This window comes from Pelophylax lessonae (assembly GCF_965119305.1).
Source record: "Pelophylax lessonae genome assembly, chromosome: 2".
NCBI lineage: Eukaryota > Metazoa > Chordata > Amphibia > Anura > Ranidae > Pelophylax > Pelophylax lessonae.
The window spans coordinates 73,876,780-73,894,072 of NC_138769.1; the positions used below are offsets into that span (position 1 = coordinate 73,876,780).

General features: G+C 38.5%; 1 protein-coding gene across 11 annotated transcripts in view; it reads right to left on the reverse strand.

Moving 5' to 3' along the window:
* Window positions 1-17,293, reverse strand: part of ROBO2 (roundabout guidance receptor 2) — a 1,381,003-nt gene that overhangs the window by 555,971 nt on the left and 807,739 nt on the right. For all 11 annotated transcript variants that reach the window (XM_082246200.1, XM_082246196.1, XM_082246202.1 and 8 more), the window contains exon 2: window positions 11,726-12,052. In XM_082246200.1, the coding sequence (XP_082102326.1) occupies window positions 11,726-12,052 (327 nt within the window). The remainder of the gene's footprint in view (window positions 1-11,725; window positions 12,053-17,293) is intronic.

Consider the following 17,293-nt stretch of genomic DNA (forward strand, 5'->3'; position numbering starts at 1 on the left):
GTCATGACATTGATACAGTACAGCCCTAGTACAGTCATTGCACTGATAAAGTACAGCCCTACTACAGTCATGACATTGATATAGTACAGCCCTAGTACAGTCATGGCAATGATATAGTATAACCTTAGTGCAGTCATGGCACTAATACAGTATAACACTAGTACAATGATACTATTTATACTGCACCAGCCTATTACAGTCATGGCACTGATAGGATATCGCCCTAGTACATTGATGACATTAATATAGTACAGCTCTATCATACAGCACAGCCACTAATAAAGTACAGCTCCAGGACAGTCATTGCACTTAAACAGTACAGCCCCAGTACAGTTATGACATTAATACAGTACAATCATGGTACTAATACAGAAAAAGTACATTATCGTTCCCTATAAACAGAATTATGTAAAGCGTGTTCTCTTACATGCCAGCAGATAGTACTGGAGTTTTATGTTTACCCCAATTAAAAGCAACAAATCATCAGTTCTCCAAATAATCTCATTACCCAGCATCTGTCTGTCTTACATAAAGGAATATCTTACCCACTGTTTGCCATAAATCCTGCAATTACAAAAAAATAATTTTATTAGACCTATACTATTTTTAACAGATTGGATTACTTTGAAAAAAAGAGCCTTTCTTTGCTCAGTCTAAAGCTAGACATGTAAACAACTACTATTTATGGTTACTATTTTCCTGTAAATGTCTGCTTTTTCCTTTTTACACATTTTAATAAAAACGCTGTCTGAAATACAAAAATAGTACTAATACAAAAAAGTGCTCTTTAAAGATTTCTATGAAAAATGCCATTATGTTTGTATAAAAGTTCTTTGTAGTTCTGTTAGACAAGTTTTATGTGTTATATGAGCAATCTGGAACAGCAGTGTGCAAATTTTACTATTCCATAGCAACACATAACCAGTCTTCTTTTATTGTTTTGATATACGGTATCTTAAAGCCCAATTGACCCAAATCAAATGCTGACCATAGATGGTGTGAATTTCAGTTGGCTCCTGATAATTCAACCAAAATTTGCTCAGTCGGTGGCCCTGTCGGCCAACTCCCACCTGTCATTCCTTGATTGCAAAATCAAAGGAGCTAGGCAGAAAATTATCAGCTGAACAAAGCCTGCATCCAATCAAATGCAGGCACTGTTTTGGACATTTCGGTAGCTGTTGGGGCCAGCTGTCAAAATACAAAAGCCGCAGTGGGAGGTTCATCCATCCGCACTGTGTAGCGTTAAAGGAAGAACATATTTAAATGTTTCTGTTAAGCCTGCAGGCTGAATGGAAGAAATCTATATGTGTATGGTCAGCTTAAAACTCTTCTGGTGGATACCTCATGTAGTATAATGCAACCTTTCCCCACCTTTTAAACAGAGAGGAACTAGTCTCAGGAAGCCTTGCTAAGTAGTACTATATCTACAGCTCATGGTACATTAGTTTGATGGTCAAATAGAAGAACGCTCCTTACATTTTTTTTTCCAGCGCTCCTTAAATTTTTGGTCAGTTGGAAGAATCCTCCTTGACCAATAGCCAAAAAAATCAGTAGTGTCAGTGTTTTTTTATCTGGGAAGCAGGCGTCACTCAAAGCACATAGAACCCCTAGCAATCTCTAGATCAGCTATTCTCAACCAGTGTTTTGTGTAACCCAAGGTTCCTTTAGAGGCTTCTAGGGGGTTACTTGAGCTATGGCTGATTGACTTTTCACATTATGGTGGCTGCATAATTCCAGATCCAATGCCACTTAGTAAAGCCAGCAGCATGTCACCAATGCTCTTTTTAGCTGTCTGTAAGGGTGCTATTCTGACCACCACTGATTGCCAGTAGACGGGGGCATTCTTCCCCCGATACCATTTCATTCATTTTAGCAGGAGTTCCCCAAGACAAGAAAGGATTTGAATGGTTCCTCTAGGGTAAAAGGGTTGAGAAAGGTTTCTGTAGAGCAGTAGTCCTCAACCCTGGCCTACAGGGCCCACTAACAGGGAAAGATTTTAGGTATTAACTTGGGGAGATGCAGACTAGAGTACTGCAATCACTGAGCAGCAAATGATATCACCTGGGATGTATTTCAGTTATCTTGAAAATCTGGCCTGTTAGTGGGCCCTGTAGGCCAGGGTTGAGGACCACTGCTGTAGAGGAGCCCTAGTTGAGAAAGGTTGGTATAATGGTAAGTGAATAGAGCCTTAACAAACAACAATCCAAAGCCATAGTAAAAATCAGTTCCCCTCCATCAAGCAGCAGAGCCAGATGACTGAGTTCTGTATATAAGCAGTGGCCCTCTTTGCTGCGTCCAACACATCCCCTATAGTCAGAGTTAGAGTCCTCCACACAGCAAAGCACATGTTCCCTGCTGAATGGAGGCCTCTATCTCTGACTCATTGGGGGGTAAGACAGAGTGGGGTACATATTGGGTTACTATGTAAAAACACATTAAAGACAATTTTAATGAACACATATCTAAGTTAACTGGGGAAATTGTATATCTACCTATACTTTTGATTTATAGTTTCTGTTTTCTTCCACCCATTTGTTACCGATGAAAGCAGAATAAGTTTATTTGCTCACAGTGCCTCAGCCTGCATTATCTTACTCATTCACAAGTCTGTGATGTCTTACTCGGTCCATTCTTTCTGTGCTGGCAGCCATGACAGAAAGCTCTTGAATTTGTTTATTCACACTTGTTTTATCTGTTTCCATGTGCTGTCATGTAACCTTTGGGGCTTGGAAGATGGATGATGGAGTTCAGGACCATGAGCAGGTTGAGGTCACAGTGTCGCTGGATTTCATTAACTATATCACTCCACGAAAAGGACTCTACAAAGGTCACCTCAACTCAGCACGGCTAGATATGTGATGAGGGAATGGAGAGGTGAATATAATTACACTTTGTTCAGCTTTACATAAATATGTCAATAGGAAATTAAAGGTGAATTTACCCTGTGTATCCGCCAAATCATTTGTGAATCGCCCTCTTTGTTGAGTAATACTTTTAGTGGTAAATATCTGTACACTTTAATTAAACTTGTAAAATAATGTAACAGTGTTATAATCCAAGTACAGGCAACTTTATTAGCAATCTAGATGCAAATAACTATTACTGTATTTTCTGGCGTATGAGACTACTTTTGAACCTCAAAAAAATCCCCCAAAAATGGGAGGTCGTCTTATACGCAGAGTATAATATCTCCAAGGTAACCTAAGTATAAGTATTACCGGTAGATCATGTAATAGGGGGGTCGTCTTATACGCCCAGTCGTCTTATACGCCGGAAAATACAGTACTTTATTATTAAAGGTATATAACTACAGTATATAGGACATGCATTCCGTTAACATTATTAAGAATGAATGCAGTTGATATCCTACTTGTCCAAGTATTTAGTGAGTAAAAACAATTATGTCATGTGTACATCGTACTTGGTTTGTGCCAAAATCCATAACAGCATTATGAATGTCACATTCTAGTGTGGTACTTGTATTGCATAATGAAATTACTGGCATAACTAAACTTATATGGGAAAATAATCATGAAAAACATTTTCCCCTATTTGTGCCAACCTATCCCGTGACAATGACCTCATCTACATGACCTAGAGGCACTTTTTGCTCTCCCTCCAGTTAAACAGGATTCACACTAGAGCCAGTTTAGTTAATTTGCAATACCTTGCTAGAATGTTGGTATATTGTAGGAGGACAATAAACCATACATGGTGAGCATACATACACAGAGTGTGCTGGGAAGTGTACACATAATAACCCAAGTCTTCAAGACAAGAGTGTCTACCATATATATCACGTGATGTTATTCAGTGTAGTCTTTGGTGATGTCAGGAATAATAGAGCAACAACCCTTCAGCCCAGCCTTATTGAGGCTATGGTGTAGCTGTACCTCTATGGAGATTTGGGATAACATCTATAGATTCAAGTAGAACCTTTTTTGCAGAAGAGTTTGTAGTTTCTATATACTTTATATCTGCAAATATATGCAACTCAAACCTCTGTTTACATTAAAACTATTTACTTTGCTAGTAGGGCAGAGTGGCCTTTATATTTTGCTAAGATCGGAACACACAGGTGCATTATACACAATTTATAGAGCTTTATTTTAACAGTAGTGTGGGAGCATTTGTATATTCTTATTGTAAACTTGGCAATGAAGTGAACTTTTCAGGAATAAGTCATTGGCGTTTCTCTACTGACACTCATGTGTACAAGCCCAAAATCATGAGGCATGTTGGGAATGTTTTCCCAGGTGAGGTGGAAATTCACATTTTAACCACCTCAATACTGGGCACTTAAACCCCCTTCCTTCCCAAACCAATTTTCAGCTTTTAGCGCTGTTGAACCTTGACAATTGCGCGGTCATGCAACACTGTACCTAAACCAAATCTGTGTCATTTTTTCCCCACAAATAGAGCTTTCTTTTGGTGGTATTTGATCACCGCAAGGTTTTTTCTTTTTTGGTGCACAAATAGAAAAAGACCGAAAAGTTTGAAAAAAAAAAAAAGTTTTTTTGTTTTATGTTATAAAATTTTGTAAATAGATACGTTTTTTCCTGCACTGATGAGCACTGATGAGGCCGCACTGACAGGCACTGATGAGGAGGCACTGATGGGGTGGCACTGATGGGGTTGCATTGATGGGGTGGCACTGATATGCAGCACTGATGGGCACTGATAGGTAGCACCGATATGCAGCACTGATGGGCACTGATATGTGGCACTAATAGGTAGCACTGGTATGCAGCATTGGTGGGAACTGATAAGCAGCACTGATGGGCACTGATAGGCAGCACTCATGGGCACTGTTCGGCGGCACTGATGGGCACTGATCGGCGGCACTGATCGGCACTGATAGGTGGCACTGATGGGCGGCACTGATGGGCACTGATAGGCAGCACTGGTGGGCAATAATGGGCACTGGTGGGCGGCACTGATAGATGGCAATAATGGGCACTGGTGGGCAGCACTGATAGATGGCATTGGTGGCCAGCACTGATAGAGAGGGCACCACTGGCAGGCTCTCTGAGCCCCGATTGCCATCCCTGGTGGCCACGGTGGGCATCCCTGGTGGTCATGGGTGGGCATCCCTGGTGGCTCTAGTGGCACCCCCCCCCCAGGGCTGCACTGGTAATCAATGTTCTGATTACCAGCACAGACCCCCCCTGTGATCAGTGAGTAATTAGTAAAACTCACTGATCCCCTGGCTGCAGCACAGATCGTCTTCTTCTCCTCACTGACAGGATCTGTATGAGGAGAAGAAGAGATCAAAGCTGTTACAACGGCTGTATTTACATTACATGACGGCTGTGATTGGACACAGCCGTCATATGATTAGGAGGGCCAATCACAGGGCCCTCCTGCCAAAACTTGTTGCTCTGTGTCCGAGGGACACAGGCACATTGAGATCACGCCGATGCGCATGCCCGCGGCGGCGCGATCTCGCACCTTCTGAAAGACGTTCGGGGATGTCCGATCAGAAGGACGAGACTCCCACCCGGCCGTATATGTACAGTGGCCGGGTGGGAGGTGGTTAATGTCTTCTCCCCCCCAATGGTTGCTAACTTCACATATTATTCTAGAAAAATAATATAAATTACTCTACATGGATCACTTTGAACACTAATTCTGGGCAAAGCTGTTACCCAAAGAAAAAAGTTGCCTAAAAAAAAAAAAATGCATCTGAAGTCCGTTTCATGCATCACTTCCTACAACCGTGTTGTGGCTCTGTCCACCCAAAGTATTTTTCCAACCATCTAGACGCTGTCTAAAATGTTGACTAAAAATGATAAAATATCCATCTACGAGAAACAATAGTTCTCAAGAGAGAAAGCATTGACCAATTGAATTAAGCAAGTAAAAAATAAATAAATACTGACGTGAAAATCCTATTTTACCTTCTGGAGTAGGAAAACGAACTAAATACATTCTTTGTGACCCCTGACCTTTGAACAGAAACCTATTTTTCTGAGGGAAATATTCAACAATGTTCTGCAACCCAGAACTAGCATTGGGCAAAGAAAATAAATAATAATCTTGGGACTTCATTAATTTTTCATATATTTTCATTTTGGCCACTGCACCCTCTTACCCTGGTCGATAGATCAAGCTGCTATCATACATTTAACACCTGGGGCTATGACTCTGATCTCTGGGGAAAGTAACTGGCTCACTGACTCCAGCTAGATGAGATGCATGTTTACAATTGTGTAAATACTAGAAATCGTGTTTTTGGGGTTTTCTTTGGTTAAAAACTGATGTTCATGAACATTGACATATTTAGTATACTGAAAATATTTAAGTTATAATTTGATTCTCAAAATTATTTTGGAAACTTTTACAACAATAAATTATTTTATGTTATACTATACTATTGATTTTAACCATTAAAACAAAACCTAAATTATCAGAACGTTTAACCCTACCGGAAGGTCCAGTTCCTGGCTACAAAAGGAAATCTGACAACTCACGTAATTAACATTATTTGTATTTCCTATAAATTTAGGAAGCTGTTATTATTTTGTGCTTCCAGAAGCTTCTACTGAACTGGCTACAATCAATTACTGTGAAAGATTACTCACCATTTTCATAGCTGTTACAGTAAAGATTCCTTTCTGTATATGCAGATTAAGCCTATATTCTACCATTATTTTCAATAAATGTGAAGTTTCAATAATTGCCCTGTGTCTTTTTCTTGTGATGGTAAATTAAACATTTTAGCTGAATTGAGACATTTATATACAGTATTTGTACACAGTTATATCATATCTATGCACCATTATGTGTTGAATCCTCAATTATCATTGTATTACAGACATTGGGGTTGATCTGCTAAAGGAGTAGAGCATGTTCACTTTGAAAAGTGAATTTTCAATTTGAAAAAGAATATTCACTCTTAGCTTAGTGAATAAAGTGAAGCTGTGCTGACTTCTATCATGTATTTATTTATTTATTTCAGGTACTTATACAGTGCTGTCAATTTACGCAGTGCTTTACATATACATTGCACATTCACATCAGTCCCTGACCTCAAGGAGCTTACAATCTAAGGTCCCTAACTCACATTCATACATACATAGTAGGGCCAATTTTTTTTATACAGGATCCAATTAACCTACCAGCATGTCTTCATCCTATCCTGTTCAAGCAAAAGTCTTTTTTAATTTTTTTTTTTTCACATCATTTAGTAAAAAAGTGAAACTTAAACATATATCTAAAGTTAAGTGGAAATTCCCTTGCAAAGTTAACATGCTCTACTCCTTAAGTAAATCAATAAGATGTTATATTTCATAATACTTTACATCTATATTTAAAGAGGAAGTAAAGTTTGTAGTTTTTTTTTTTTTCTTACCTGGAAAGTAAAGGTATATTGTGCTAGTATGCATCGCATACTAGCATATTATGTGACACTTACATCCAAACGAAGCCCTCATCGTCCCCGCTGGAGGCCGCATCCACCTTCGCCTATCTTCCTGTGCTACTGGCCAGAGCAGCTTGGCGTCACTCATGCACATGTGCGTGGAAGCCGCCGGTCATGGGACAGGGCTCTAAAGAAATGGCCGGGTGGCTGTTCCTTCAGAGCGTATATGCTGATGACATCATCAGCACAGTATATAGTAAATATTTCCTAAACTGTGCAAGTTTAGGAGATATTTACAGTACCTATAGGTCAGCCTTGTTATAGGCTTACCTATAGGTACAAACATTACAGGGGGGTTTATAACCTCTTTAAACAAAATGTTAATGCAATTTATTAGGCAGATTATTTTGAAATATTATTTGAACTATAGATTTAGTATAAACTAATATGTAATCTCAGGGCAAAGGGGATATATAGCTTTTGTATATCTTTTGTAGTTAATGCTTAATAGTAATATAATGAAATGTAAAAAAAATATATATAGTTTTAGTCATGTCAAATTAAATATGAATGTTTCATATTTAAATCTTTCAGCAGAAGGTGCTCTAGGCTCCTTATTCATTTGTCAAGCTGTCTTTAAATGCTTTGCTGGAAAAATCCTGTTGTCTGAAGAGTTCAGTAACTGAAGTTCATCTCATCATTTGTATATTAAAGCGGAGCTCTACCCAAAAGGGGAAGCTCCACTTGTTTGCTTCCGCCCCCCTCTGCTGCCATATTTGACACCTTTCGGGGGAGGGGGGAGTGGATACCTGTTTTTGACAGGTACCCCTCCCCACTTTCAGGAGCCCTCGCCGCGGACCTGGCTTCAGGGAATTTGGCCCCCTTCCTCCTTCCCCAGTCGCTGGGCCATTCAGAAAATGCAGAGTGTTTAGCGCATGCGCAGTAGGGAACCGGCTGTGAAGCCGCAAATCTTCACTGCCAGTTTCCCTTACAAGGAATGGTGAGCTGCCGACATTGAGTGACCCCTCGACAGTATTTGTAGCTGCTGACTTTTCCGTTTTTGGAGGGGGGGGGCTGGAGCTCCACTTTAATGATTCAAAAGAGTGCACCCTCTTTCACTTCATACTCCCTGCCCTCCTGTATGTGAGTTGAAAAAGAAAGGCAAGAGAAATGTGCTGTGTGCTCTATAACGAGCTACAAAGTGAATGTTATGGGTTTATCTTTTTGAAAGTTTCTATTTGTACATAAAAATATTATATACATATTTTTAAATAAAATCCGATATCCAATTTAAAATTATGTACAAAAAAAATTGGACCCAAAATCAAAACACTTGAGCTTTAACCTCTTGCCGATCGCCCCACATATATTTCCTGCAGGGCGACAGCTCCTCTGTGCAGAATAACGTACCTGTACATGATTATGCACTTCTGGGTCTGGGGTCACTCGCCGTCAGGGTCCCGCTCCAGCTGTGATTGGACACAGTGGGAGCCAATTAATGGGTCACCTGGGGATCGTTCAGGAGAGAAGCAGAATGGCGGTATGACTATGTAAACAAGGGAGATTGCCATTATGTCAGTAGGGAAGGTAGTGATCTTGTGTTTCTGCTAAGCAGGGACACGGATCCCTGCCTTCCCACAGTTCAAGCACCCCCCCACAGTTAGTAAGCACTCCCTAAGCACACATTTAACCCTTTGATTGCCCCTGATGTTGACCCCCTTCCCAGCCAGTGTCATTAGTACAGTGAAAGTGCATATTTTTAGCACTGATCACTGTATCAGTGTCACTGGTCCCCAAAAAAAGTGTCAGTTAGGTGTGCGATTTGTCTACTGCAATATTGCAGTCCCTCTAAAAGTCACTGATCGCCGCCATTACTAGGAAAATAATAAATAATTAAAAATGCCATTAATATATCCCATCTTTTGTAGATGCTATAACTTTTACACTTATTGGGATTTTTTTTACCAAAAATATGTGGTCTAAATTTATGAAGACATTAGATTTTTTACATTTTATTGGATATGTTTTATAGCAGAAAGTAAAAAAATATTGTTTTGTTTTTTTTTTTTTCAAAACTGACAGACTTTTTTGGTTATAGTGCAAAAAATAAAAGATGCAGAGGCGATCAAATACCACCAAAAGAAAGCTCTATTTGTGGTAAAAAAAAGGACATTAATTTTATCTGGGTACAGCGTTGCACGACAGCGCAATTTACAGTTAAATTAACGCAGTGCTTTATCGTGAAAAAATGGTCTGGTCATGAAGGGGGGGGGGGGGTAAGCCTTCAAGAGCTTAAGTGGTTATTTTTTTTTCTTTTTTCATTTGGGAGTTTTTTTAGGTAAATAATAAAGTTAAAAATAAATGTATTTATATATAGTGTTATTGCTTTATTTATAAAATGATATTGACATATTTCTAAATATTTGGTTTTTAGCAATGTTTTCCACATTACAAATAGCCACAATTAACCGAAAATACCTAACAATAAATAATAAATGAAGAAGAATTAAAAAACAACAATCAAGTTAAGAACACTAAATGCTGCAATTCTTGTGCTCAACTAAGGAAAAGCCATTATTGTGTCAGATGAGGATCTACTCTGAGAATTCCCAAGGGACTGAACTGGAGAATTCAGTCAGATATGCTTCAAAGGATGAGACATGATAAAACTGCTCTCCTTTTGGGGTCCATGGTGCTGTTGCAGAAATAATTCTGTGGTTTTAAATAATGTGTCGTGATCTAACCCTCTTTATAAAACGTTTTTCTGCACGTTTATTACAACTGGTTTTACAGGGGCCTGCACTTCACTCATGACCTTCAAAGAGCTTATGTGCTGGTCTTCTTTACACACAGAGGTTGTAAGATCAATGGGATGGAGCTAGGATAATGCGCAAGTGTTTGCTCAGTGCCAATTTAAATTGCAAAATACACATGAACTGCTTTCAACAAACCATTTAAACCAGAGGCAACAACAAATTCATTATGCAATGAGTGTGATTTCACAACAGTGAATTAACATTTCAAAACACATTGAGATATTTTCATCATCAATGATGTGTGATAATGGGTACAATAATCAAAAGCGATCTCTATAACATATAAAGGAAAGGTATACAAATAAATAGGTAAAACTTTGCACTTGGACAGCTTGTTTTTTAAATTATTATTTAGAATTAAAAAAAAAAAATATATATATATATATATATATATATATATATATATATATATATATATATATATATATATATTCTAGGGCAGATTTGTCAGAACGTGAAGAATGGGATGATGGAATTTTTGCTCATGGCAACCAATGGTATGGCACTTTCACTCCCTGATTTGCATAAGAATAGAAGTAGAAACACAACCAGGTACTGCAGATTACACAAGGTTTCTATCCCTACCATCATAATCAGTCTTTAAAAAATCAGCAGCCATAGGCACCGTAGGCCACATTCAGTTTAAGGACATACAGAATGGATAGAATATTGAACTGTTCAGGTATTGAACATTATATTTTTGGAGTGTGTCCTTTGAAGCCAGCAAGATACCTAAACAGATTTAGATTGCTTTTGGACTATTTTTTGCATGTAAAGATTATTGCTAAATTTTTGCTTTATTATGTTTCAATTATTGAATATTATTCAATAAGTGAATGGTTAGCATTTCCAAAAGAACACTTACTTACCAATGAAAAAGCTAATTTTTAATAACTAAACCAGTCAGGGCACTGGTAGTGAACTTTTAAGAGACTCTCATATCAAAAAGACAAGAGAAGGCTCTCAGTGGAAATACGAGAAACCATCAGCAGATAGAAAAAGTCAGCAATGGACAGAAAATTAGAATTAATACTAATTAAATTAGTTATTCAGTTAAAAGAAATTAGTTGGAATACCAAACTTCTTGGTGAGTGATTAAGCTTGTACATAGCCTGTGGCCTTGGCCTCCTAGGGTTCAGTTAAGGAAATACATATAAACACTGAGCTTTTAAGGTTGATGCTAAGACACACCTAACATAACCAACATGACCAACTGGCTGTCAACCCTCCAGCCTCCAAACAGGTCACTTGAAGTATGATGAGCATTGGGATCCCTACTTTTCAGCTAAAAATAGTGTCTTGCCAAAATGCAAAAAAAGCCAGGGACTGCCAACAACTGTAAGTTGACATACATATACTGTGTATATATCAACTTACAAATATATAAATATATATTACAAAGACACTGTATATGTATAGGAAAGTTTAGTTCCACTTTAAACTTTTCAACTGTTATAAGGTAGCAGTTCTTTTCAAAATCATAAATGTGTACGGTAATTATAGTAAAGTGATACATTTTACATGTAAAGTCAAAAGGTGAACTTACAAGCAACTTCCAGTGACGCGTTACGACTCATGGCTTCTCCAAGGTAGTTCCGTGCAACACATACATAATTCCCCTCATCTGGCTTACTCCGTCGTCCGTGAACAATACGTAAGAAAAACAAAGATCCGCTGGGGAGCAGCATTCGGTGGGAGCGTGGGTCATCTTTATCTGTCTCCACTCGCTCAAGGTCTTTGTACCATTCTATGGTGGGTACTGGTCTACCTTCTGCTTTACAGTTCAATGTTGTGGGCTCGCCTTTAGAAACAATGACATCTGATGGATGTTCCACTATCCGAGGAGCAAAGTCTTCCTGGCGGAGACGAGATCCTAGAAAAACAGAGCAAAAATGTAGCATTTATAATAAGAGCTTATCACAAAAAGAGGTCAATACTATACAAAAATATGAATCTGTAAATGCCTGATTTCTTAAAGCAAAACTATACTCATAAACACAGTACCGGCATTTGAAACACTTGAATAATGGCACATTCTTGTACAAGCCCTGCCTACTAGTATAATGCAATTATTTTAGAATTAATGTTGGACTATGCTTTTAGAAGCATTATGCTGTCTGGTGTATACAGTATTCATAATTTATTTTTAACTGTACCAACCATCGAACAAAGTAAAGGAGAGATGCCTTCATGTCTCTTCAACTTTAGTGAGTCTAATGCCTCCTCTAAGCAGCCCTACCCTTCCCCATCACCAATTTGCTGATTTTAGCAACAAATGTCCAAAGTTGGCCAGAAGAGGAAAACAAATAAAAGAACAATAAATTATCATTTATAGATTTTGATGATTAGTGATGCCTTAAGCCATGGGTGGTCAACCTATGGCCCGTCAGCTGTTGTAGAACTACAAGTCACATCATGCCTCTAACTTTGGGAGCCATGCTTGTAATTATCAGCCTTATAATGCCTCATGGGACTTTTAGCTTTACATCAGCTGGAGGGCCCCAGGTTGAGCATGCCTGCCTTAGACACTGGACTACAAATGCCATTATGGTCAATACAGCCTTGCACATAAATATATGTTTAGGTTCAGCGGTTAAAGAAAACATCCAGGAAAACTGGGAACCACTCTAAGATTTTCTTATCAGTAATTACAATTTTCACAGAGCCACATGCTGGACTTTAGTCTGTCAATATAACCAAAATAGGGGTCTAACTCTTGTTAACAAGAAGCTTAGGACTTGGGGTACCAGCTAGATGAGGGATTTCTATTTTTTTTCTATAAGGGGTCCCCTTTTTATAATATATAGAATGTTTTGGTATTAAAATAAAACAAACTGCAATAAGGGTGGCCATAGATTGGAAAATATAATTCTTAAAAGCTGGGTATGGGACCTGTCATAGTTCCTTGCTGATGCTGACAGTTTGTAGATATCTCCATAATAATGCTCATTATTGACCTTGAGAGCTTCAGAAATGGCCTGATTATTGTAATAAGCACTTGAAGTTACATATACAGTATATAAACAACATACATATGGTAAGCAAGAAAAGGCACACTCAAAACCAAATTTCCCAAGAACTATCATGTTTAAAAGCTAAATTTGAAGTCATTTATGCTATAAAACAGTGGTCCTCAACCCTGGCCCTCAGGGCCCACTAACAGGCCAGGTTTGCAAGATAACTGAAATACATCCCATGTGATATTATTTGCTGCTCAGTGATTGCAGTACTCAAGTCTGCATCTCCCCAAGGTAATACTTAAAATCTGGCCTGTTAGTGGGCCCTGAGGACCGGAGTTGAGGACCACTGCTATAAAAAATATCCAATAAAAAAATGTAAAAAAAAAAATTAATTTTTTTGATAGATTTAGGCCAATATGTATTCTGCTACATATTTTTGGTGAAAAAAAAATCTCAAAAATGTATAGCATCTACAAACTATGGGATATATACTGAAATTTTTATTTATCTTTTTACTAATAATGGTGGCGATCAGCAACTTTTAGGGGGACTGCGATATTGCAGTAAACATTTAGGCATTGATGCTTTTTACACTTTTTGGGGACCAGTGACACTAATACAATACACTAATACAATGATCAGTGCTAAAAATGTGCACTGTCACTGAACTATTGACACTGGCTGGTAAGGGGTTAAACATCAGGGGTGATCAAAGGGTTAAATGTGGGGTTAAGTGTGTTGGTATTCTTTGTTAGGTGCTTTTACTAGGGTAAGTAATACATTTTATTCACTGCTTTGCAGGGAAAGAAAATCTATTATTTCCCCACTGACAGGAAAGGGCTCTGCCTTGTTTACATTGGCAGAGCCCTATCCTGTGTAAATTCATAAGGATCGTCAGGTGACGGCAGTAATTCATTGGCCCGTACCCAGTGATCGACTGCTGTGTTAAATCACAGCACTGCTGGGCCGCCAGTGGTGCGCGCGTGTGCCCCCTACCCAGAAGTGTCAGATCACGCACTGGGTACATGATCTGGCACAGCTGAGCCACCTTGCCCATGTATATCTAGGTTATTTGGTTGGTAAGCGGTTAATTGAAATAATCCAGATGTCAATTTATAGAATATAAATGTTCAAGTAGATTATTTACCAGTAATGGGCAAGCAAAAGTCTCATGTAAAGTCAAACACTGCTAAAAATTAATATTTAATTTAGCTTCTGCTGTTGTTTGCCCTTCTTTCTTTCTGAGATTCTAGTGGCAACATTTCCTTGTTCTGTCTAGACGCAACACGACAAGGCCAAATGATGGTGTCATGCTTCTCTGATATACTCCTCATAATAAAGAATAGGCAAGTTATAGGGGAATCCAGCTGTGAGAGCATGACACCTTTTTTGGGGTTCGGAGGGAGCTGACCAAGACTCAGTCTACTCTCACCACCCCAGGCTCTAAAGTATTTAAAATATCAGGCTGTGTTTAAACCAGCAACTGCCCAATCAAAACTGAAGTGTCAGTTTTGGGTGGAAATACGAAAAGCAATAAAGTAGTCATGTGACTAGAATATATATTGTGCCAATATATAAAATGATTTACCTGTGCTGTACTGGGGAATCAGTGGGCTCCAATAATGTCCTTCACACATGGACATTAATAGGGAATATGACTAGTTTAAGGCATTAACACATATGCAGGTCCTGATAGTCTGGACAGTTGTTATTGTTACTGAGTAACCTGTCTGAGGAGTGGAATGGAACGCAGAGCCTCTAAGGCGGGAAGCAGAAGCACTCACCATCCAACAACCATCTGTCCATAGTCAAATAAACAAGAAATTGCAGAAGTAGTGCAACAGTGCATGTAAAGATCAGGTAGCAGGCACAAAACTCCCTTTCCTGTATTAAGAATAGGAAGCAACCCAGCTGTTACATAGGTCTTGGGAGGCCAGTCTGGGGGGGCATAACTTGCTCTAATTATTACTAAACTGTACCATCCCTTGTAAGATTCCCCGTAAAGCGTAACTTGCTGCAGTGAACCATCTGTCATCAATATTAAATCAGCACCATATCTTTTCTTCTAAAAAATCACAACTTCCACCGACATTACTTTAATTTATCAATGTAATAAAAATATTACACAGAGACTAAACAAATCAAGATGCATAACAACAAGTTAAGCAGTAATACTGATAACCATGAAAATAATGTACAAACAAACATAATATAATTTAGGAAATCTTACAGAAATATTTCATAATGAATAAGTTCACATAAGTTCACATAAGTTCACATAGCTAAGTACAATACACGTTAGGTAAACTAGAAATTTAGCCTAATATTTTGTTATCTGCCATGAAAAACTATGAGAGGCTTAAAAGTGACAGTTGGCAGTATACTTAGAGATTATTGAATGGGAAGTCAGCTGTGTTAGCTAAGGTACATTCAATATAATGTAGTATGATTACTAAGGCCCTGTACACAGCTACATAAGAACATTTTGTTATCCAGGTTGAAAAAAAAAGCAGTGAGAAACTTCAGTAAATCTACTATGGAGTGAGGGACTTTTTTATATTTAGGCTCATAAAAAACTCACTTACACATGGCAACAAGAGTATTTCAATACACCAAAATGTATATTTAAATATATAATAAAGGTGCAGAGCTGGAGGGGACTGGATGAGGGCGGAGATAACAGGAGACTGCAGAGATCCATGAGTATTCATCAAGAGAGGAGAAATGTGCAGGCAAGCAGTGGTGTGAGTGTGTCTGTCTATATATATATATATATATATATATATATATATACAGTATATACAGTATGTGTATGTGTGTGTGTGTGTGTGTGTGTGTCTGTGTGCCTCTGTGTAAATCCAGGAAGGGAACAGTCAGCAGCTTCAGCTGCCCACAGTTAAAATGGCTGCAGCCAGACTTAGTGGAGGGAGGTTTCTGCAGCATATTTGGGAAGTACAGAATCACAGAACATATAAAATAATATGCATTGTGGTTGGAGGTAAGCTTCAGAATAGCAAAGATGTTTTTATTGCAAATTATATGAGCAGACTGCAGTTCCTCTTTATCTTGTAGATAAAGAATTCAGTGCTACTAACCATCTGAAACCACCATTAGTGTTAGCACAACTGAGAGTAATTGTCCATAGAAGTGATCTGCACAACTGATGTTGCTCTAAAATCTTGCTTTTATCAGAAAAGTCACAGTGTACCAATTACAGTCAGTTCACGCGTTTCAGCCTACACGGCTTTAATCATAACTATATTGCAGCATTAAACTACAAAATATATAGTGTCAAAAAACAAAGTTTTTTTTTTTTTTGGTTAGCTACATTTGGAAAGTGGCAGGCTCTTCCAACATTTCACTAGATGGTGAGCATCAAGAAAATACGTAATGAAAATGTACAATGAAAAATGGGTGAGACTCCACCCTCATCCTGCCCACCTCTAGTCCTCTTTCACTCTCCTTCGACCTCCCTACCTTGCTGCAACTCTCACGAGAAAAAAACCCTTGACTCCTGAGATTAATGATGATAATATCCCAGGAATCAAGGGGACTAAAGCTGCCTATGTCATTTACTTAAGCGAATGACATATATGAAGACAGGAACTACTAGGAAAAAAGGTATTTAGAGGCAACACAGCACATTTTTTCATCCAAAGATATTAAAGGAGGAGAAGACAAGTCCTATAGTAATAAGTTTATAAACTGACTGAAGGTCAACTTTACCCTTACCTGGTATGGGTTTGTATCTTTTGAAACTCATGACATTACAAGAGGTGACACCAGTAGTAACAGTGATGCCATTGAGGGAACAGCTCTAGTAAATGTGGTAAATGGCCACAGAGAGCAGAAACAAAATAGATAGCTGCCCTTGTAGGCACAACATGTTGGAACGTACTGTCCCATGCAAAATCCTAGAACACTCTGTCCAAGTGGAACAATGTTAGGTGTCCATGCTGTACATATACAGTACATCGAATACCAACAGTGTACATCTAAAGAGTCCAAAACTGCATCTTGGCAAGCATTGCCTGCATTTTGTATTTTATTTCAGGCTTATACTCGGGATTTAGCTGCAGACTATTTTAACATCTCCGTGCACGCTGCATCTCCTGATAACACTTCCAAGGTATTATCCATCTGAATGGCCACAT